Genomic DNA, 23,802 nt, shown 5'->3' with positions numbered 1-23,802 from the left:
CCCCCCTTTTAAATCAGACTCTGATAGGCTGTCCTGGTGTGCTTGCAGTGCCCTCCTCCCTTCCCTGCGCAACCAAAAGCAGCAAAGAAAAACGACAATGACGAGGGCCACAAAGATCAAGCAAAATACCTTAGGTGCAACCTCAGCAATCATCATACTTGGGAGACTCACCGACGTCGCCGCTCCGCGTGTTGAGTTCTGAATCCTATTTGGCCCCTCACTCAGTACCAAAGCTTGTCCCAGCGGGATTTCGGCACCAGTTGCGGTGAACTCCCAATGAAATTTCCAAGCTCTTTTAAATTTGCATTTCCATGGTGGCTAAGGATGATAAACACTTAAAATGTTTATTAACCACTGTTTTGAGCACTTGTTGCTAAGTTCCTTAGGCTGTTTGAATCAGATTGTTTATATCTCTGATTTTTTTTATGAGGGAACTTACTGATAGGAACTCCCCTTAAAAAATGTCCTTCAGAGTTGACGCGAGGGTGGGGACACGGCCAGCCGACTATGGCCTGGAGGGGAGGTGTAAGGTCACCTACGAACCTCCGACAGGTGGAATGCAAGGCCTGAGGTGTCCCCTAGGAAGCAGCCAGGGGCTAGGGCGGGGCTCAGAATCGAGTTCTCTAGGGACCAGCTTCCGGGCCGAGCCACAGGGCTACTAGTAGGAGGAGTCCGGAGAGGATAGGGGAGCACCACCGGAAGAAACGTCGGGCTTCTCCGGCTTGGCCTGTCCTAATTTGGTGCCCAACCTGAGGTCGGGCTGTACTATTGTTAAGAGGGGGGGTAAAGTTACAACCAAGGCCACAAGAACCAAGGGCGCTGGCAAAAGATGTACCGACGAGACCCAAGGGGCCTCGAGTACTTCCGTGTCACTGCAGGCCTCCTACAAGTCCCAGCGGTCCGAGTATGAAATCGTCCCGGAGATCCGAACGTCGCTCGGGAATTCCTCCCCGGTCCTGACCGAAATGGTCCTCCCCGGAAGTGCTGGCGGAGACTGCGGCTGCGCCTCTCGGGAAAGGGCAGGCTTCGCCGGGCCGGGCACTTCCGCACTTCCGCTTTCCGGCCCAGACAGCTCCCATGATGACTGCCACTCTCCGCCCCTACCTTAGTGCCATGCGGGCCACACTGCAGGCTGCCCTCTGCCTGGAGAACTTCTCCTCCCAGGTCGTGGAAAGACACAACAAGCCAGAGGTCGAAGTCAGGAGTAGCAAAGAGCTCCTATTGCACCTGTTACCATCAGCAGGAATGAGAAGGAAAAGGTTCTGATCGAGGGTTCCATCAACTCTGTCCGGGTCAGCATTGCTGTGAAACAGGCTGATGAGACTGAGAAGATTTTATGCCATAAGTTCATGCGCTTCATGATGATGCGAGCAGAGAACTTCTTTATCCTTCGAAGGAAACCTGTGGAGGGGTATGACATCAGCTTTCTCATCACCAACTTCCACATGGAGCAGATGTACAAACACAAATTGGTGGACTTTGTAATCCACTTCATGGAGGAGATTGACAAGGAGATCAGTGAGATGAAGCTGTCAGTCAATGCCCGGGCCTGCATTGTGGCCGAGGAGTTCCTCAAGAATTTTTAGATCATCTAGCTGGATCTCGTGGCCTTCCCCCTTAGCCTTCCCTGTGTTTCTGCGCATCTGCGACGGTGTCCTGGAGTCAACCCCTGAGCAGCGGTGCAGCAGCAGCAGGAAGCTGGGTTGGGTGGGCATCGGATGCGGGAGGTTGGTGTGGTGTGCTTGCTGGCTGTGCAAAAAAGGCAGCAGTGGACCTGCCCTGAGCCCACACGTGTCTGGTCAGGCTAGCTTCTGATGTTCAGTCCCCTGGGCCGGGACAGACTTTTTTTTTTAAAATGTCTTGAAACCTAAACTCAGTGCTTGTAGAAGACTGTAACCTTTTTGTTTTTTTTTTTTTTTTTTAAACCAACAACCTCCACCTCCAGTGGCTGTGACTGGCCCCAGTGATTGTACCTTATTGGGCGCTGTGGTCTGGGCGGGCCTGGAGCCAGAAGGCGACTATTTTTCCTGTGCTACCCCAGGTGGGGAGAGAGGGAGGTTTCAGACTCCAGTCTCTCTTCCTTGCTGTCGTACTCACAAGCCTCCTTGGGCCCAGTAGAGGTGGTAAGGACTCCTTACTAGCCTGAGTTCTGCCTGAAGATGGCCACCATACTGGATGGGAGCAAGGGCTGAATCAATGATTGCAAGGCAGACCTAGCAGCTGGGGTCCAAAAGCCAGGCAACTTCTGGCTACAGGGGCTACCTGAAGTTCCCCCCCAAACACGTCCCCAGCTGAGAGGCCCCAAGGATTGCCTGTCTGGGTACAGTGCCTGTGCTGGAGGTGCAAAGGTGAGTCCTTGAGTGCCCAGCTGGGCCTTGCCTGCTCCGGCTTCTCTGCTCCCACGCTCGCTGTCTCTGATTCTGATGAATCCTCCCTTCCCCTAATTAAAGTTTCTTCCTGCCCCTTTGGGGTTGCATGAAAAAAAATGTCCTTCATAGGCTGACATATTTGAACACTTTGTCCCCAGTTGGTGGCACTGTTTGAAATTGTTGAACCCTTAGGAGTTCAGCCTTGCTTGAGTCCATCCCTTAGGGTGAGCTTTGAGCATTTATAGCCTCCCCTGATTTGCTCTTCTGTGTGGCTAGCTTCTGACCCCTTAGATCTTTGCTTCTTCCATCTTCGACCACACCTTGGTCGAAGTGTGGATGCATTATGGATGCTCCCTCTGGAAGCCAAAATCAACTCTGCTATATGTACTTTACAGCCAAAGTAATTTAATATAACAAGAATGAAGAGGATGGATTAAGTAATCAATATAAGATCCTCATGACCCTCGGCACAGGAAACTTTGCGCAGGTGAAACTGGCCCTCCACCTCCTCACAGAGGTACGAGTTGGTACTAAGCTAGACAATGGATGGAAGCAGAACTGATGGGGTGATGATGCAGCAGCACCCTCAGGACAGATGCTCTGAAGATGATGTCCTCATGGATCGTTATAAGATCCTCAAGACCCTCGGCACAGGAACCTTTGCGCAGGTGAAACTGGCCCTCGACCTCGAGTCCATCCCTTAGGGTGAGCTTTGAGCATTTATAGCCTCCCCAGATTTGCTCTTCTGTGTGGCTAGCTTATGACCCCTTAGCTCTTTGCTTCTTCCATCTTCGACCACACCTTGATTGAAGTGTGGATGCATTATGGATGCTACATCTGGAAGCCAAAATCAACTCTTCTGTATTTACTTTATAGCCATAGTAATTTAATATAACAATAAAATTTAACAGAACTGCTTTTGTTTTTTTATATCCAGTATTGTGAGCTAGACAATGGGTGGAAGCAGAACTGACGGGGTGATGATGCAGCAGGACCCTCAGGACAGATGCTCTGAAGAGGATACCATAAATAACCAGTATAAGATCCTCAAGACCCTCGGGACAGGAAAGTTTGCGCAGGTAAAACTGGCCCTCCACCTTCTCACTGAGGTACCAGTTGGTACTGATCTAGAAAATGGATGGAAGCAGAACTGATGGCGTGATGATGCAGCAGCACCCTCAGGACAGATGCTCTGAAGATGATGTCCTCATGGATCGTTATAAAATCCTCAAGACCCTTGCTTGGCATAGGAAACTTTGCGCAGGTGAAACTGGCCCTCCACCTCGAGTCCATCCCTTAGGGTGAGCTTTGAGCATTTATAGCCTCCACAGATTTGCTCTTCTGTGTGGCTAGCTTATCACACCTTAGCTCTTTGCTTCTTCCATCTTTGACCACACCTTGGTCGAAGTGTGGATGCATTATGGATGCTCCCTCTGGAAGCCAAAATCAACTCTGCTGTATGTACTTTACAGCCATAGTAATTTAATATAACATGAATGAAGAGGATGGATTAAGTAATCAATATAAGACCCTCAAGACTCTCGGCACAGGAAACTTTGCGCAGGTGAAACTGGCCCTCCACCTCCTCACAGAGGTACCAGTTGCTCTGAAGAAGCTGGAAAAGGATAAAACAAATTCCACTATTATTGGAAATGAGCTAGAGATTATGAAATTCCTCGATCACCCTAATATAATCAAATTGTTCCATGTCTTGGAAACCATCTACTTGGTTTTCGAATATGCCACATCTGAATTTGATCTGGTTAGTCGTATCCTAGAAGTGGACCATATACTGGAAGTGGAGGCCCAGCACATATTCACACAACTGACATGTGCAGTTAAATACTGCCATGAGAACGATATTGCACACAGGGACATAAAACCAGAAAACATTCTGATGAATGAAGAATGTGAAGCTGTGTGATTTTGGCTTAGCCGTCAATGTGAGTACTGAGCCAGAGTCAACAGTGTTCTGTGGCACCCTTCCCTATTGTGCCCCAGAGCTCTTCAGCAGCCAAGGCTATGATCCCAGGGCACTTGACATCTGGAGCATGGGAGTGGTTCTATGTATCATGGTGACAAAGCACTATCCTTTCAAAGCAACAACTTATGAAAAGATAAAGAAGCATATGCAAGAGCCACGTTGCTACATTCCACCAATGATCCCAGTACACATTGCCAGTGTCATCCTGCAGTTGTTCACTACTGATCCTGGGCAGAGGCCCAAGATACGTGATGTTATGGAACATCAGAGGCTCAAGGACAGTGAACAGTTTTCAAAACCCACCCTTTCAATAGAAACACTCCCCAGAAAGCCCAAGCTCAGGATTATGGCAGCCATGTGGGACATGGGTTATAGCCCCAAGGACATTAGAGACTCCTTATATGAAAAAATTTAACAGCATCATGGCAACTTATTTTAAAACATCAGTCACCCTGGATGGACAACACTACTTAAATAAGCTCATGCAGCCCAGTATTGCCATGGCACCTACAGTTCCTCCCACCTGCCATTACTTCCTGAAGAGCACGGGGAGTGAGCCCGGCAATTCCACCTCTACCCTGCCAGCAAAACATCATTCTCATGGTGATGACAAACTTGTAGGAAGAAAGACAACAAGAATAACAGCATGTCTGCCATCCACTGCTGCCAGCAAAAAGCCAACCACAACTCACAGGCACCAGTGTACATGCTAACAACATTAGCATCCATTGCCGACAGACTGGAGTTAACTCCCACCACATCATTGCTGGACTTCCTGTGCTACCTCAAGGACACCGATTATGAATTCTAACCCTGCCCCACAGGGTGAGAACGCTGTGGATGCCTAGAGCAGGAACACCAGTTTCCAGGAGGTTGACAATGACACAACATTCAGTAATTCATTCCTTGACATGCGGTGTTACCTGGAGGATATAACCTGCCTTTGCAACCCCATCCCATGAGCAATGCTGTGGCTGCTAATAGCAGCAATAGCACTTTGGAGGAGATTGAAATCAAACATCACCTGATGATATATGTTCCATGGACTCTTTCCAGAAGAGGAAAAATGAAAATGAAAAGAGTTGATGAGGGTTTGTACTCCATGGAACCATCACCAGCTCCTACCATCAACAAGGATCAGACTCAAGTGGAACCCACAGTCCCCACAACCACCAGACGAAGAGGCTGGAAGAGGATAATGAGGCAAATCATTCACATGTGTTCCTGTTTATTCTGCTGCCTTTCTACCCAAAGAAAAGCAGTACTCACCTTGGGTAAGGGGCAGCAAGGAAAGAGAAAGATGGTCCCATAGGACACACGTCATAGGCATGACCACCGACATTCACATGGGCACGTGATTGCTGCTTTCTTAATGCCCTTTGCCAATGATGGGCACCACGCATTTGTAGGACGTGACTCTTAAGACATCTTTCACCATAAAACCTTTCTTCCTGCATCTTGTGCCAAAATTATCTCAGGGCCTGTACCTTAAGGCCTGTAGAACAGAAGAAAGCCTCGCTGGAGTTTGAAGGATAGCCTTAACTATCATTCAGAGCAAAAACTTACGAACAAATGAAGTAAGCATGCAAGAGCCACGTTGCTACATTCCACCAGTGCTTCCAGTACACATTGCCGGTCTCATCGTGCAGTTGTTCACCACACATACTGCGCGGAGGCCCAAGATACATGACATTATCAGTGGCTCAAGGGCAGTGAAGAGTTTTCAAAACCCACGCTGTCCCGAAACACTCCCCAACAAGCCCAACCCCAGTATTATGGCAGCCATGTGGGGCATGGACTATAGTCCCAAGGATAACAGAGACTCCTTCCTTGAAAATAAATTTGACAGCATCATCCAGCTTATTTAATTTTATTACATCAGTCACCCTGGGTGGACAACAAAACCATATTGCTAAGCTCATGCAGTCCAATATTGCCATGGCACCCGTAGAATCTCCTACCTGCCATTACTTCCTTAGGAGTATAGGGAGTGAGCCCGAGAATTCCACCTCTGCCAGCAAAATATCAGTCTCATGGTGATGACAAACTTGTAAGGAAGAAAGACAGCAAGAATCACAGCATGCCTGCCATCCACTGCTGCCAGCAAAAAAGCCAATCTCACTCCACTGGTGTGCAGTGTTGTCTTTTGTAGCATAACCATGAGCTCCTACTGAGCAACAGCCTGTATAAGAGAAGCAGGGCTTCCAAGAGCGTGTCCTGTTGTTTTGTGCCGCATGACCATCAACACCTCCTGAGCAGCCTGCAGAAGAGAGGCATTGTTTCCATGAGCATGTCCTGTGGTTCTCTGCAGCACAAGCGTGATGAGCAACGGAGCAGCAGCTTACATAATAGAAGCAGGGCTTCCAAGAGTGTATCCTGTGGTCCTGTCCAGCCTAACCATGAGCAGCTCCTGAGCAGCAGAAGCCTGCAGAAGTTAAACAGGGTCTCCAAGAGCTTGTCTGTGTTCCTGTGCAGCACAATAGTAACAAACACCTGCTGAGCAGCAGCTTACAGAAGGGAAGCGTGGCTTCCAAGAGCATGTCCTATGCAGCCCAACCATGATGAGCAGCTCCTGAGTGGTAGCCTGCAGAAGAGAAGCAAGGCTTCAAGAGCATGTCCTGTGGTCCTGTGCAGCCAAACCATGATGAGAAGCTGAGCAGCAGCTTACAGAAGAGAATCATGGCTTCCAAGAGTGTACCACATTCCCACCAACACCAGAGTAACCGCCAATGTCTAGAACAAGGTTATCAACAAGTTCCCAGAGAGCACCTGCATGGTGAACATCATGAAAGTACAACAGCCTTATACCTGGAAGGTATTTCAGTTAGTTAGCACATCAGAAAAATCATTTTGTGCACAGAATTTGTAGCAGGGGAGACTGAGTCAACCTCATAAGCAGCCTTTGGCCTTATGAAGAAGGAGGTGCACCCCATTTTCCAGCAGGTGGTCCCACAGCTGAGTACCTTCATAAAAGAAACAACAGACATGGGACATGAAATTCAATAACATCCTTTAGATGTGGCTGGAAATACCAAACCGTGTTACTTTGGAGTAACTGTGAAAGTTTGCGGTGACCAGATATTGCAGGAGATCAGTGGCACACACTGTTATTTAGCACAGGAGGTTGGGGAGGGCAGGGGCTAATAGCAATAGCACTTTGGAGGAGATTGAAATCAAACATCACCTGATGATATATGCTCCATAGACCCTCCCCAGAATGGGAAAAACACAATGAAGAGAGTTGAGGAGCCAGATGGAGAAGGGATTTTTAGAAAGGGTGAGGAGAAGCACAAGAACTTCTCGGGTGAAGCAAGGAGGTGAGCTAGGTGAGCTGCTTCCTCTTCAGCCTCTCTGGAAGCAGGATTCCACCGCGACTTTGAATCTTGAGTTCTTCAGAGAGAAAGAGATTTAGATATGTTCCTTCCGTAGCTTTGAAAGGTAACAGAATTTCCTCAGGCTGCGACTTAGTGGCCAAACTGCTGCTAGAGTCTGCAGGAGTTGCAGTTGCTGAATAGACTAGTCATAGCTTCAAAGACAGCAACAGTTAAAAAAGATGACGTCAATTTTCAAAAAGCTAAAAATCTACCGTATGACCCAGATAGTCTACTCCATGGCACATGCCCAAATGATTCAACACCCTACTCCACAGACACTTGCTCAGCCACGCTCACGACTGCTCTACAGTTTGGAAATGGAAAGAACCCAAAATGTCTTCCAGCTAACAACCGGATAATTAAGCGTGTTATACACCACGGGACACTATTCAGCTAAGAAGAAAAATGACTTCATAAAATTTGCAGGTAGAGGGATGGAACCCTGGTGCCACCATCCAATTCTACTGCTAGATACCAGGCCTTGTTAGAGACCTCTCTCCACCATAGGCACCCTGAGTACACTGCTATGTATCAAGTCCTGAATGACCTGAACTCAACTGCTCTATATACCCTATGAAGTATCAGGCCCTGGAAAACACCCCCGGATTCCCTCAAGAATGGGGAGATATCACTCCTTGCTAGACACCTCCCTCACAACACCCTGCACACGCTGGCAGTTTGCACACTGTTGGGATGAAAGTCCTTATTCACTCGTGTAGCACATTAGATCTTGGCTGAATGGTTACTATAGAACCTCTTCAAGGTTTTCCGAAGTTGATAGGCATTTTGATTTCATAATTGCCAGTGTTGAGAACACTTTCCATCTTACCCTCTAGCCCAGCATCTTCAGCCTCTGGGTTGTGACCACAAAAGCGGGCGCACATAAAATATATATGCTTATCAGATATTTACATTATAATATATAACAGTTGCAACATTGCAGTTATGAGGTAGCAAATAATTAATTTGATGCTTGGGGGGGATCACCACATCATGAGGAACTGTATTAAAGGGTCACAACATTTGGAAGGGTGAGAATCACTACTCTGGCCAAATTTCATTCAGGGTTTTTATTTTTTTTTAGTGATATTCAAGCTTTAATCCTATGTCTCCTGATAAGCTGGCAAATTCTCAAACTGTTAAAAGAAGCAGGTGGCTGATGTGTTTTTGCTTCAATGGAGCATGGTTTAAAACTCAGCATTGTGTTTCAGAATGCAGATTTGAAGGGACATTCCTGAAACTGTATCCAGGCCCTCTGTGAAGCTTATTTTCCACCATAATATAATCTGTAGCCGTCAACATTCACAAGAACCATTTCCTGCCCTGTTCCTATGGTAACGTCAGTAAATGTGAATTTCTCTAGCCAGGAGTATCTGAAGTTCTGTTGATTTCTAAATCCAGCAGCTGACAGAGAGCCACCCAGTAGTGTACAGTTTCTTGTCTGCCATGTCCCTCAGGAAGAGAGCTAATGGCTGGAGACAAACCTGGCCTCCAACCTTCAGAAAGTCAGTGCAGGTTCTTTACAAGTGAGATGGGGACTGGGGAGGGGAGAAGTGTGCCATGAATTCTGTGGGCAGAGGCCAGAAAGGTGGGGGGGGGGGGGGCGGCAGGAGCAGGCACAGCCCTGGAGAGCAGTCACAATGAATACTTATGGTGTGTCACTCACCCCGCCCTCTAGAGCCTCCTCACCACAGACCCACACAGGTCACAGGACTTCAACCTTCCCAGTCAGTTGAGCTCTCCCGGCTTGGCTGGCTTGATTGGTTAGGTTCTGCGCATGTGACCAATTAGGTCGTGAATCAGGAATCGTAGTTTGAAGTTTGGGACAGCTGAGACAGTTTGCTTGTATTTAAAGCAGAGTAGTGTGCAGAGTCACACATTCCGGAAAGGCGCTTCCTGTTCTCCTCATCCAACACCCAGGTACAGTCTTGCCTGTTGGCATTTTGTAATGAGCAGCGAAACAGATCTCTCTGAATAAGTAAAAAAAAGGAATCTGTAGTGTAGGTAAAGTAGGCAAGCTATAGTATAAGGATAAGTATAATATAGAAAATGTAGGACAGGTATAATTTAGAAAATAGAAAATAAGTAAGAAAACTGTGTGAAGAAGCAAATTTTTAAGGAGGAATATTAAGAGAACATTTTGCCCACTTGGAGGCTGCCACATCTATCTGGCCCTGCCAGAGGGGAAAGCTGCAGCCAGGAACCTTGGTAATGACTGTAATCTTGCCACATGAGAAGGACCCCCACCTTCAGTGTTAAGTCGATACTGATAGCCTAGGACATCTGGCTATTCGAAGGATCGGCCGAGAGGCAGTTTCAAATGGGCATAAAAAGAGCGGGCAGAAGCAAGGCGGTTATCTCACTTTCACGATGGCCCTGGCATGTTGCTGAGCCTCGTGGTGGCATCCTCCAAACACCTGCCTCCCGAGAGCAGAGCCTTGCCTCCTGAAAGTAGAGCTAGCTTCCCGAGAGCAGAGCCTCGTAACAGCACCATGACAGAGAAGATGGAACACTTTGCCTCCTGGGAGCAGACCCGAGAGCAGACAGAACATTTTACCTCTCCAAGAGCAGACCCGAGAGCAGACCATCGCCAGACCACACAGACTACGTGGTCAAGAGTTGAGCTTCCTGCGGTCGGACATCCAGCCTGAAGAAACCCAAAAGTCCCTTTCAGGACTGAAGAAATCTTACAGAGGATATCAAGTCATAAAATGCCATTCAAAGGGCTGGAGAGATGGCTCAGTGGTTAAGAGCACTGACTGCTCTTCCAGAGGTCCCGAGTTCAATTCCCAGCGCCCACATGGAGGCTCAAAACCACGTATAATGAGATCTGGTGCCCTCTTCTGGCCTATAGGCAGGATACTGTATAAATAAATCTTTTAAAAATGCCATTTAAAGATTAGGAAATGTTAATTGATAAGTTATATTAAGGTTAAGAAATGCTTTATAGATAATTGATATGACAAATGGAGGTTAGGAATTGGTTTTACGCATTAGGATTAGTAGGGTTAATAATTGTGATATGGAATTGTTTATGTGTTGTCTATTACATGAGTGCTAAGAGTGTGAACCCCCCTAATGCATTGGCTATAGAAGCTACTAGTAAAGAATCATTATAAACAATTCTCTTGCTTGGTCTGGTTACTCATTGCTCTCTGGGGAGAAGGGCTCTGAGTCCTCCTAGCACTCCATGCAAAAGAACCTTGAGCTGAGAAGTCACAGTAACTAAAGTGACTAAACCCAACAACAGCTTGTGACACATTCCCTCTGATTGTTTGGTGGTTTGTCAAAGCCTCATTGGTTGGGTTTTATGTTACTGGCTACTGCTCCTACTGCCTTCTTCCATCTCTCTCTCTCTCTCTCTCTCTCTCTCTCTCTCTCTCTCTCTCTCTCTCTCTCTCTCTCTCCTCTCCTCTTCTCCTTCTCCTTCTCCTTCTCTCCCCACCTCTGATTATGACACTGGCTAGTCACATGATACACAATCACCTCCAGCTCCTGAAAATCGTTGACATTTTAGTCTTTATGGTGAACATGTGATTTTTCTGTGGATTCTGTGTATATGCAGTATCCCTTATCAGTCTGAGTATGTGAAACCATCCCTGAATTGATGAGTCCTGGATGAACTCATTCCATTGTGACCTGTATCGCCTGTCTCATGTGCTGAAATTGGTGTGAAATACTGAGTATTCTCACTTAAGATTTCCTCGTGGAGGAAATAGGCTTATAAGTTTTTCTATTTATGGCATCTTTATTAGGTTTTGATATCAGGGTGGTCTGGTTTTGTAGAAGCAGTTTGGAAGCATTCTTTCCCTTTCTATGGACATAGTCAATTTTTCTGATAGGATTGCTCCACATTTCTTTGTCTCACTGGACTTTTCTTCTGTTTAGAAATTTTTAAATTATCTTTTCAACTTAATTTATTATTGATCTACTAATATGTCTTATAAGTTGTTGCTTTAATTTTGATAGGCCATGTGTGCCTAGAAATGTGTCCACTTATTCCAGATTCTCCAGTTCACTAAAGTATGTTTTCAAAATATTTCCTAGGTGTCCATGGATTTCAATGGTACCTGAAGTGATATTGTCTCCTTTTTTCTCTAATTATATTAATTTGTGTCTCCTCTTTCTTGGTTAGTTTTGGGTAAAGGGTTCTCAGTTTTGTATATCTTTTCAAATACCTTTGTTCCTTTTTTCTTTTTTTCTGGTAACATTTTGTTAACTTCAGTTCTGTTCTTTTTTTATGCATTGGTGGCCACTGCTTAGGAACTGGTTTGCTCTGTTTTCTCTGACCTGGAGTGCATCATTAGGTTGTTTAGTATAGTTCTGATTATTGTTTGATAGTTATAGGATGAATTTTAGTCATTCATATCCTAGTCCCCGTTCTCATTCTCATGCCTCTCCCTGTCCTGCCTGAGCCCTTTTTCTCAAGAAGCCCCCCTCCAACTTGGTACCTTCTTTTTAATGTGTGGTTCCCTAAGTTTCATTAGAATGTATTGTTCTGTTATGGTTGAAAGAGTATTTGTCAGAGCAAGGGCACCCACACACACACACATTTGCTTGTTTTTTTTTTTTATTGTTCTCTCATACAAAACATTCCAACCACACACTCCCCTCCTTCCACTCCTCCCATTTCCTCCCAACTCCCTCTCTCCTTCCATATCCATTCCTTCTCCCTTTCCCTGCAGAAAAGAGCAGACCTCCCAGGGATATCCCCTGATGACATAACAGTAAAGATGACAATAAGACCTAAAGATGCAGTAAGATCAGGAAACATAAACCCTCATAACAAGGCTGGATGAGGCAATTCGGTAACAGGAAAAGGGTACCAAGAACAGGGAAATGAGTCAAAGACACCTCCGCTCCCACTGTTAGGAGTCCCACAAAAAAAAAAAAAAACCAAGCTAAACAACTACAGCACATTTATAGAAGATCTAGAATAGTGGCATGCAAGCTCTATAGTTGCTGCTTCAGTTTCTGTGAGCTTCTATGAGCACTGCTTAGTTGACTCTGTGGGCTATGTTCTCCTGGTATCCTCAACCCTTCTGGCTCCTACAATCCTTCTTTCCCCTCTTCCTTGGGGTTCCCTGAGCTCCACCTAGTGTTTGGCTGTGGGTCTCTGCCTCTGCTTCTATCAACCATGGGAGGAAGTACCTCTGATGATGATTGGGCTAAACACAAGTCTATGAGTATAGCAGAATATCATTAAGAATCATTCATTTCATTGACTTTTTTGCCATTCATATGTGGTTCTATCCTAGAAATCTGGGAGATCCAGCTTTCTGGTAATTCAGGCAGTGTCAGAGCCTGAGTTCCTTCTCTTGGTGTGGGTCTTAAATTAGACCAGCCATTGGTTGACCACTCCCACAAGCTCTGAGCCACCATTACCCCAGCACATCTTACAGGCAGGATAGTCTATAGTTTGAAGGGTTTGCGTCTGGGTTTATGTCCCAGTCCCACTCCTGGGAACCTTCCCAGGTTACAAAGATGGACAGTTCAGGCTCTGTATCTTCATTACTAGGAGTCCTCACTAGTGTCACCCTCATAGGTTCCAGGTAGTTTCCACATTGCCCACCAAATGCCCCCATTTCCAATCCTCTCTCCCAGTACTGTCTCTCCCCAACTCGATTCTTCCTGTTCTCATCCTCACCTACCCCAAGTTCACCCACAGAATCCTTTTTATTTCCCATTCCTAGAGAGATCCATGTACCCCCTCACTAGAGCCCCTCTTGTTACTTAGCCTCTCTGGGTCTGTGGATTAGAGTGTGGTTATCTTTTACTAAAAAGCTAATACCCACCTATAGGTGAATATATATTATGTTTGAGTTACTGAATCTGGGTTGCCTTGCTCAGGATTTTTTTTCTAGTTCCATCCCGTTGCCTGCACTTTTCATGATGTCATTTTTAACAGCTGAGTAATACTCCATTGTATAAGTGTACCACATTTTCTTTATTCATTCTTTGGTTGAGGGATGTCTAGGTTGTTTCAATTTCTGATTATTATGAATCAAGCTGCAATGAACATAGTTGAGCAAGAGTTCTTGTGGTAGGATTCTGAACAGCTGCTGTATTGGTTTCCATAGTGACAATGAAGTTTGCACTTTCAGAAGCAATGGAGGAGTGTTCCCCTGAGCAAGGGCATCTTAACAGTGGCTACATCACTGAAGAAAATGATTCCTTTCCAACCAATGGTTCCTTCCAGTAGTCTCTCAGATGGCCATGGGGTCTCATAGACCACTCCCCTACCAATGATAAAGAGTTGAGGAGCCCAGGCTTGTGTGGATGACTGCATGAAGTGAGTTCACGAGTGTTAAAGTCATGCCATATCCAGAGGCATGTCTTTGCCTCTCTTTGTTCGCATTCCCGGAGTCTTGGAGGGGTGATAGGACTGTCTCAGTTAGGGCTGAGCACTTCACATCTATCTCTTAATCTTGTCACTTTGGCTGCAGCAGGAGGAAGCTTCACTGGTGGTTGGTTACAGCATCAATCTATGAATATATGAATATCAACGTGTGTATGTAGAAGGTCATCTGACAGCATGAAACCAGCAGCAGGTTCCCCCTGGGCATATGACCTTCCCTACTAAGGGTTCTTGACCAGTTTTCAGAATCAGACATGACTTCCCTCCAATCAGAAAGTGGTTGTTAACCTCATACCAGTTAAGCCACAGTTTCCCTAAAGAGCATGTCTTGCTTGGGAAGTCATTATTGTAGCTCCTGGGTTCACACCTGGGTCAGACTGTTGGTGACTCTTCTCCCCCAGCAGTCTGCAGAGCATCTTCTGGCCCCATGAAGAGTAGCCCATAGGGAGAAAACTTGCAGCTCATCTTCAACTTGATTTGTGTACGTTCTGAGACCAAGTGAGTGGTGGCCTGGAATAGGATCTGACCACCAAGGTGGTGAACAGTTAAGAACAGTGGCAATGGTCTGTTGTTTTGAGGGTCTTTGGAGTTTCCTTGGCTGACAGTATCTGACACAGGGATATTTAGTTAACCAATGGCTATTGGAAGGAGCTATATTCATTCATTGAGGACACTGTCATACAAATATCCTTTTTAAATTGTAGTTTTTAATAAGCATATATGATCAAGTTTTCACATGTGTTTTTCATATATCCTTAGTTTTGGTTACTGCTCCCATGGCCAGTAGCCCCTTCTTTCCCCTTCATGACTGATATGTTCTGCTATCCCCTTCCCTTAAGGGCTCTTTCATGCCTCCGTCCATCTAATGGTCCCTTTCTATCTTTCTGGCCATCACTAGCATTCAGTGTTAAACAATAACTTTAAAAATGTATCACTGAAATTGGCTTGTAGGAGACTTCTCATGGCATTTGTCTCTTCCCGTATAATATTTTATGGAGCCATTCATTCACTTGGAAATTTCATTATTTTTTATTTCTTTGCCAATAAATATAACTTCATTGTGGATATAACCCTTTTCATTTTTCATCCATCCACTGGACACTTAGGCTTGTCCCATCTCCCCTCTGCTGTAAGCAGAGCAACAGTGAACATGGAAGTACAGGTAAATCTATGTAGGGACGGAGTCCTTTGGGGAGATGCCCAGAAGTGGGATACTTGAGTTGTATAGCAGCTCTATACTTAGATTTTGAGGACTCTACAAACTGATTTCTATGGTGGCTGCATCCATTCGTACTCCCATACACCCGTGCATACTCTAATACACTCGTTAATACTCTCATACACTCGTACATACTCCCACAACCCATTCATATTCCCACACACCCATTCATACTCCCACAATCTGTTCATTCTCCCATACACCCATTCATACTCCCATACACCTGTTCATACTCCAACAACCCATTCATACTCCCACAATCTGTTCATACTCCCATACACCCATTCATACTCTAATACACTCGTTAATACTCCATACACTCGTACATGCTCCCACAACCCATTCATATTCCCACACACCTGTTCATACTTCCATACACCCGTTCATACTCCCACAATCTGTTCATATTCCCACAACCCATTCATATTCCCACACACCTGTTCATACTCCCACACCCCCGTTCCTACTCCCACAATCTGTTCATACTCCCACACACCCGTTCATACCCTCACACCCCCGTTCATACTCCCACAATCTGTTCATACTCCCACAATCTGTTCATACTCCCACAATCTGTTCGTACTCCCACACACCCATTCATACCCCCACACACCCGTTCGTACTCCCACACTCCCCCCATTCATACTCACACTCACACACCAGTTAGTACTCCCACACCTCGTTCATACTCCCACACACCCATTCATAGTCCCACACCCTCGTTCATACTCCCACACCCCTGTTTGTACACCCACACCCTTGTTCACACTCCCGCACACCCGTTAGCACTCCCACACCTCCCATTTTCCCATTCGTATTTCCACTCATAGTGAATAAAAATTCCTCTTCCCTAAATTCTTGCTGGCTGCTGGCATTGCTACTGATTTGTTTTTCTGATTATACTCATTCTGATTGCAGTGCAATGAAACTTCCAAGCTCTTTTAAATTTGCATTTCCATGGTGGCTAAGGATGATAAACACTTAAAATGTTTATTAACCACTGTTTTGAACACTTGCTGCTAAGTTCCTTAGGCTGTTTTGATCAGATTGTTTATATCTCTGATTGTTTAATGAGGGAACTTATGGATATGAACTTCCCCTTAAAAAATGTCCTTCATAGGCTGACATATTTGAACACTTTGTCCCTAGTTGGTGGCACTGTTTGAGGTTATTGAATTTTTAGAAGTTCAGCCTTGCTTGAGTCCATCCCTTAGGGTGAGTTTTGAGCATTTATAGCCTCCCCTGATTTGCTCTTCTGTGTGGCTAGTTTATGACCCCTTAGCTCTTTGCTTCTTCCATCTTCGACGACACCTTGCCTGCCATTATGGATGCTCCCTCTGGAAGCCAAAATCAACTCTGCTGTATGTACTTTACAGCCATAGTAATTTAATATAACAATAAAATTTAACAGAACTGCTTTTGTTTTTTTATATTGTGAGCTAGACAAAGCAGAACTGACGGGGTGATGATGCAGCAGGACCCTCAGGACAGATGCTCTGAAGAGGACACTATAAATAATCATAAGATCATCAAGACCCTGGGCACAGGAAACTTTGCTCAGGTAAAACTGGCCCTCCACCTCCGCACAAAGGTACCAGTTGCTCTGAAGAAGCTGGAAAAGGATAAAACAAATTCCACTATTATTGGAAATGAGCTAGAGATTATGAAACTCCTCGATCACCCTAATATAATCAAATTGTTCCATGTCTTGGAAACCACTGAACACATCTACTTGGTTTTGGAATATGCCTCTGGGGGTGATCTGGCTAGTCATATACTAGAAGTGGACCATATACCGGAAGTGGAGGCCCAGCACATATTCACACAACTGACATGTGCAGTTAAATACTGCCATGAGAACGATATTGCACACAGGGACATAAAACCAGAAAACATTCTGATGGATGCAATGAAGAATGTGAAGCTCTGTGATTTTGGCTTAGCCGTCAATGTGAGTGCTGAGCCAGAGTCAACAGTGTTCTGTGGCACCCTTCCCTATTGTGCCCCAGAGCTCTTCAGCAGCCAAAGCTATGATGCCAGGGCACTTGACATCTGGAGCATGGGAGTGGTTCTGTATATCATGGTAACAAAGCACTATCCATTTCTCGCAACAACTTACGATCAAATGAAGATCAAAATGCAGAAGCCACATTGCTACATTCCACCAAAGCTCCCAGTACACATTGCCAGTCTCATCATCAAGTTGCTCACTACAGATCCTGAGCAGAGGCCCAAGATACAGGACATCATGCAGTATCCGTGGCTCAAGGGCAGTGAAGAATTTTCAAAATCAACCCTGTGCCTAGAACCACTCCCCAACAAGCCCAACCCCAGGATTATGGCAGCCATGTTGGGCTTGGGCTATAGCCTCAAGGACATTGGTGACTCTTTACATGAGAACAACTTTAACAGTGTTATGGAAACATATTTAATATTAAAATACCAGTCACCATTCATGGACAACTCCAACCATAAAGAAAATTTTACACTGCCCAATATTGCCATGGCACCCGCAGATCCTACCACCTGCCATTCCTTCCTAAAGAACATAGGGAGTGAGCCTGACAATTCCACCTCTACCGTGCCAGCAAATTATCCATCTCAAAATAATAAAATTGTAAAAAAAGAAACCAAAAATCACAGCATGCCTTCCATCCACTGCTGCCAGCAAAAAAGCCAACCTCACTCTACAGGTGTGCAGTGTGGTCCTTTGAAGCATGACCATGAACAGATACTGAGTAGCAGCCTGAAAAAGAGAAGAAGGGTTTCCAAGAGCGTGTCCGGTGGTCCTTTCCAGCATGGCCACGGGCATCTTCTGAGCAACAGGGCTTCCAAGAGCGTGTCCTGTGGTCCTGTGCAGCACAACCAAGACAAACACCTTCTGAGCATCACCTTACAGGAGAGAGGCAGGGCTTCCAAGAGTGAGTTCTGTGGCCCTGTGCAGCACGACCTTGAGCAGCACCTGGATATACTTTCTGAAGACCACATCACCCAGGTGGAGGCCCAGGATGAAAATCCCCATAAGAGCAGCTCATTCCTCCAGCATACACCATCTTCGAGGAGCTCCAAAGAGGGATCTGAGGATGTGACCACCACAGATGCTCATCAGCACAAGAGCTTGACCCCCCAGGAAATATCAGAACCAAACCTCACCAGTGCCCAACCCCAGAGAGTGACCATAGCCTCTCCTCGCCGATGGGGTGGATGGAAGCAGGTGAAGAGGAGACTAGTGAAGGGCTTACGAAGATTGCGCTGCTGTCTACCAGCTGAGGAGAGACGCTGTACTTTCCAGAGGAGAGTGGCTCCACAGGAAGGAGGGCACAATGGAGTCACATAAAACAAGGTGGAAGGGGACCAGGGGAGTCCCAGGAAATCAGGTAAGGGGGACCAAGATGCACTTCTCTATTTTAATTTATGCATTTTCTAACATCCTTTGGTAACTGACACATGGTAATTGCACCTGCTTCTGGGATATGTACCTTAACATATGTACCATACCCTGTGCTGCCAGCAGTCGAGGACCCAACCTCACATCACTCTCCTTATGTGGAACCTGAGAATGTTGACTGTAAACAGAAGTTTCTGTCCTGCCTGGTCCTGCAGCCATTCAGTCCCAAAGAAACACACAGGGGCTTATATTAATTATAATCTGTTTGGCCTATTAGCGCAGGCTTATTTTTAACTAGTTCTTACAACTTAAATTAACTAATTATTCTTATCTATGTTTAGCCATGTGACTTGGTCCCTTATCTCAGTGAAGCATTTTCATCTTGTTTCCTCAATGTCTGGGTGGTGGCTGCAGACTGGGCCTTTCCTTTTCCAAGAATTCTCTAATCTCATCGCCCCACCTATACTTCCTGCCTGGCTACTGCCCAATCAGCTTTTTATTAAACCAGTATGAATGACAAATCTTGTCAGGGTACAAAAGCATTTCCCCACAGCAGTTGACTAGAGGTAGACAACAGAGGATGGTGACCAGAGGCTGGGGGAAAGGGCAACTGTGGGGCTGTTGGCTAAAGGGAGCAAAGATGAAGGGAGGAGTCAGGTGGGGGCCTATGCACAGTGGGACCAGCACAGTCAACAGTAAGTTCTGTGGGTTTCAGCCAAAAGACAGTGCCTTTCACGTGTCTCTGCATTTAAGCAATGAGCCTTCATGGATGCCGAACCACAGGGTGAGTGGGGATCTGCCTGGCGTGGACTGAGACAGTTGCAGCAGGAGGCAGGCAGGACATCTCGGTGGCAGTGTGTCCACATGTCCTGCACAGAAGCCTATGTCCAATACAGGAGCAGGTAAGTGAACTACAACAGGCTTCTCCCCAGGAAATCCCAGCCAGGAGCATTTCGCAGTGTCCTGCTTGTAGTGGGAATTGACTGCCTGGGTGAGAAGCGCCTGTATCCTTACTTGGAGCAAGCATCACAGATACCTGATGGGATGCATCCTCTTTCCCTGCTCACCTGTCTTTTTCTCATGTGTGAGAGGAGATGGCTGAGAACGTTGGAGGAATGATCTTCTCACCAGACAGACGGTTACTACCTCCCTACCCCAGCTGAGCCCAGGTAGGTTAGCCTGATTGAGTCCACACCCCAAGCAGTCTTTTGTGACAAATTGTTGACACTTGTCAGGGTGGACAGCCCTACAAGGACAGTTTCGGGGACCTGCTGACACTGGCCGTGAGCTCTTCCCTTGTCCCTTCGGGGTCTTGCCAAGGTAGAGTCACCTTAGTGGGAGGCTGGTCTCAAACTGTCACACAGTAGAAGATGCTACATCTATTGGTGCTGTAGGATTTGGACTCCAGTGTGGCCAGGTTAGTGGATGGCATGTGTGGTTAGGAGGCAGATGGATGCCTGTGTTAGAATGCCTCTGGTATTCTTCTTGGGATGGGTGAGTCCTGTAGCTCGTGCAGAGCAAAGCCTGGGAAAACCTGATCTTGACAGTGTCCCCAGAGTGGCTATATGTCCTTACTCCCCAATCTCCCCTGCTGGTGTTGGTTTTGCTTCCTGTTCCATGTCCCTCATCCCTTCCAGGCTAGAGGACCCAGTCTCATGTCATTCTGGGCCAGTGAGTCACAAGGAGGAAGCAGCCCCTTTTGCGTGGACTTAAATCAGAGTCAAGCCTGTCTTCGTTCTGAAAGGACGGCGCCGGTGAGCTGGAGAAGCATGTGTGTCACTTTGGACGACTGAGATTGTGCTCTGCTTTGTAGAGGTGAGTGGGCCTAGCCAGGCCTAGGGCATAGCAACACCAGATGCTATTGTTAGTAGCTGTGGAACTCATTTGATCCCCGTGTCCACATTCAGGGTCAGGCCTAGACAGAAACATTGATTACCATCAGGCTAGGGGTTTTAGCCAACACTGTCAGCTTATGTGTCTTGCTGTATGAGTTGTGTGCATGTTCTCCTGGGTAGAGAGTGTGGCTCCTTGCATTGAAGAGTGGCCACCCACACAGTGTTGAATGCAGGGGCCGAATGTATGGGGCTCTCACTGCTGAAGAAGTCACTGAGTCCTTTGGAAAAGGTAAGTTGCAGGGATCTGATCTAACCTCAATACTGACCTGAGTACAAAGGGAAGTGTGAGGTTGCTGAGGCCAGCCTGCCTCAAGCCCAAGAACAACTGGCACTGGCTTGCCTTACAAAGGAGTACAGGGAGAAGGCATAGGTGTGACTTTGGAAGGGTCTTGAGGACAGCTCACCTTCACCCTGGCCTTCTATGCTGCAGTGGTTTGAAAGAAAATAACCACCAAAGGGACTGGCACTAATTGGGAGGTGTGGCTTTGTGGGAGTAGGTGTGGCCTTGTTGGAGGAAGTGTGTGACTGTGGGGCGGGTTTGAGGTCTCATATAATCTCAAGCCACACCTAATGTCCCAGATCATTTCGTGTTGCTTTCTAATCAAGACACAGTCATCACTATGTCTGCCTGCACACTGCCATGACCCGCCATGATGATAATGGACTGAATCTCTGAAAATGTAAGGCACCACAGTCAAAAGCTTTTCTTTATAAGAGTTGTCATGGTCATGGTGTCTCTTCACGGCACACACAGCATCTTTTCACACTTGTATCCATGGTAGCCATTCTGTATCACTGCCATGAGGACCAGCCTCCATGAGCTCAGGGTTTGGAGGTGCGCCTGAAGAGTCAGGGGACCTTTGACTTCTCTGAGGGAGTAAAACTTAACTTGGGGCCAGCAATGAAAGGAAACACACACACACACACACACACACCTCCAACATGGCAGGATCTCCCCTAGGGTGCTGATGAACGGCAAGCCTTCAGCAGGTCAGAGAAGCTGAAGAGGAGATGCAGACCAGGTGAAGCAGAGGACACACAGACACAGGAGGACGTTTCTGAGGTCAAAGGTTAGTTCCTCATTTTATTACTCTTTCTGTCACTGGTCTACTCTATTGTTGTTTGTTTCCCTCCTGTCTACCTTGATGTCTTCCTTCTGATTTTCCTTCTACATCTTTTCTTATGTTTTCCTTTCCTCCTTTTTGATGTTTTCCTTCTAACTAACTTTATTTTTTCTCCCTTATAGATTATATACCCCAGAAAACGGTTTCAAGCAATGTAAAAATTACAATATGGTTATATTCTCTTTTTCAAGAATGATTAAAATTTAAATTACAAGTTTGAAAAACACCATGTTTTCCATATCCTTTACATGATTAAATGTTTTCTGCACTACAAGTGAAAAACAAGACATCTCAAGAATCCACGTACAGTCATACCCAAGCAACTCGTAATCAATTAACAGTCTAAGAAATCAAGGTATAGCCGGGCGGTGGTGGCGCATGCCTTTAAACTCGGGAGGCAGAAGCAGGCAGATCTCTGGGAGTTCGAGGCCAGCCTGGTCCACAAGAGCTAGTTCCAGGACAGGCACCAAAGCTACAGAGAAACCCTGTATTAAAAAAAAAAAAAAAAAAAAAAAGGTATTTTTCTCAGCAAGTTTTTTTTTGCTGGCAGGTACCACTTTGCAGTTAAAAAGAAAGAACCAGGAGACTCGACGCCCGACTTGTGTGCCCGGGAAACCCCCATTGTTCCCTTTCCCCTGGCTAGCAGCGCGGAGGCCGCAGGATGCCTGGAGTTACTGTAAAAGATGTTAACCAGCAGGAGTTCGTCAGAGCTCTAGCAGCCTTCCTCAAAAAGTCCGGGAAGCTGAAAGTCCCCGAATGGGTGGACACAGTCAAGCTGGCCAAACATAAAGAGCTTGTCCCCTATGATGAGAACTGGTTCTACACGCGAGCTGCCTCTACAGCACGGCATCTGTACCTGCGTGGTGGTGCCGGGGTTGGCTCCATGACCAAGATCTACGGAGGACGGCAGAGAAACGGTGTCAGGCCCAGCCACTTCAGCAGAGGCTCCAAGAGTGGCCTGCCGCGTTCTCCAAGCCCTGGAGGGACTGAAAATGGTGGAAAAGGACCAGGATGGGGGCCGCAAGCTAACACCTCAGGGACAGAGAGATCTGGACAGGATTGCCGGACAGGTGGCAGCTGCCAACAAGAAGCATTAGAACAAAGGATGCTGGGTTAATAAATTGCCTCATTCATAATCAAAATAAAAAAAGAAAGAACCAATCATTTTATTATTTATCTCAAAAGATTATCTTATAAAGAATCTTAAAGTTACCACAAACCTAAACATTCACACATGAAAAACAGTCGTCTCTAAGTTCTCAGGGTGCATACCCACTCATCCACAGTTTTTTTTATTGTTTGTTTGTTTTTTTAATCAGAAATCTAAGGGCAGAAATGGGGACAAAGAATTAATCATCGCCTTTGGTCACCAACCAATCCTGGCAAGAAAGGCATGTCAGCTAAGAATAATTGCGCTGCTTTGTTCCTGTTCGCCAACCTTAATGAGTCCCTGACTCAACCATGAGCCTTTCTAAACTTTAGGTTGCTTCCTTGAGTTTTTCACATCAAAACTATTAACGAAACATGTTAATATAGCCTTAAGTCATTTTCAAAACTTTGTTTCAGTTACGATGAACCAGTGAACACAATTCCCAATATTAAGACTGAAAGAATTTAAGCTACTGGGACACAAGTTCTTTTTAATCATTAAGTTACAGCCTATACAACTCCTCAACAGAAACTCGTGTTCTAGCTGTGTGATACTTGATTTTTTATCCTCTGGAGCCTCTGCTTTGTCAGAAGAACGGGCAACATTTTATCTCCCTGTATTTACCTATATTAATTTTTCCACTAAACTAAACTCTTTCATAATCCCTTACTATGTTTATTAAAAAACCCCAACCATCAAATTCCTATTTAAACTAACACTATTTGTTGAAATAGGAGCGGCGGGGCTGTGTCCCCGGCACCCGGCCGCCCGCATGGCTAGCTTATGCCCGAAATAATTACACGGAAACTGTATTCTTTCAAACACTGCCTGGCCCGGCTAGTTCCAGCTTCTTATTGGCTAGCTCTTACATATTGTTCTAACCCATTTCTAATATTCTGTGTAGCCCACGAGCTGGCTTACCAGGGAGGATCTTAACCTGC

At 46.0% G+C, this 23,802-nt stretch overlaps 1 protein-coding gene and 2 pseudogenes across 1 annotated transcript; all 3 read left to right on the top strand.

Moving 5' to 3' along the window:
- The first annotated feature begins 104 nt into the window (after window positions 1-104).
- Window positions 105-2,105, top strand: LOC126502702 (actin-related protein 2/3 complex subunit 4-like; annotated as a pseudogene).
- Window positions 2,106-16,769: 14,664 nt separating this feature from the next.
- On the top strand, window positions 16,770-18,641 carry LOC126502603 (sperm motility kinase X-like). Its single transcript, XM_050143764.1, has one exon. It carries the CDS (start codon window positions 16,770-16,772, stop codon window positions 18,639-18,641), a length of 1,872 nt encoding a protein of 623 aa, XP_049999721.1.
- Window positions 18,642-22,267: 3,626 nt separating this feature from the next.
- Window positions 22,268-23,796, top strand: LOC126502703 (40S ribosomal protein S19-like; annotated as a pseudogene).
- Window positions 23,797-23,802: the final 6 nt, after the last annotated feature.

This window comes from Alexandromys fortis, unplaced genomic scaffold, assembly GCF_014885135.2.
Source record: "Alexandromys fortis isolate MF-2015 unplaced genomic scaffold, M_Fortis_MF-2015_v1.1 scaffold_1, whole genome shotgun sequence".
Taxonomy (NCBI): Eukaryota; Metazoa; Chordata; class Mammalia; order Rodentia; family Cricetidae; genus Alexandromys; species Alexandromys fortis.
The sequence above is the reverse complement of the archived record's forward strand: the minus strand, read 5'-3'. Positions and strand labels throughout refer to the sequence as shown.

Excerpts from the sequence above, each read along its gene's own strand:
- LOC126502603 (XM_050143764.1), top strand. The coding sequence starts at position 16,770 with ATGATGCAGCAGGACCCTCAGGACAGATGCTCTGAAGAGGACACTATA.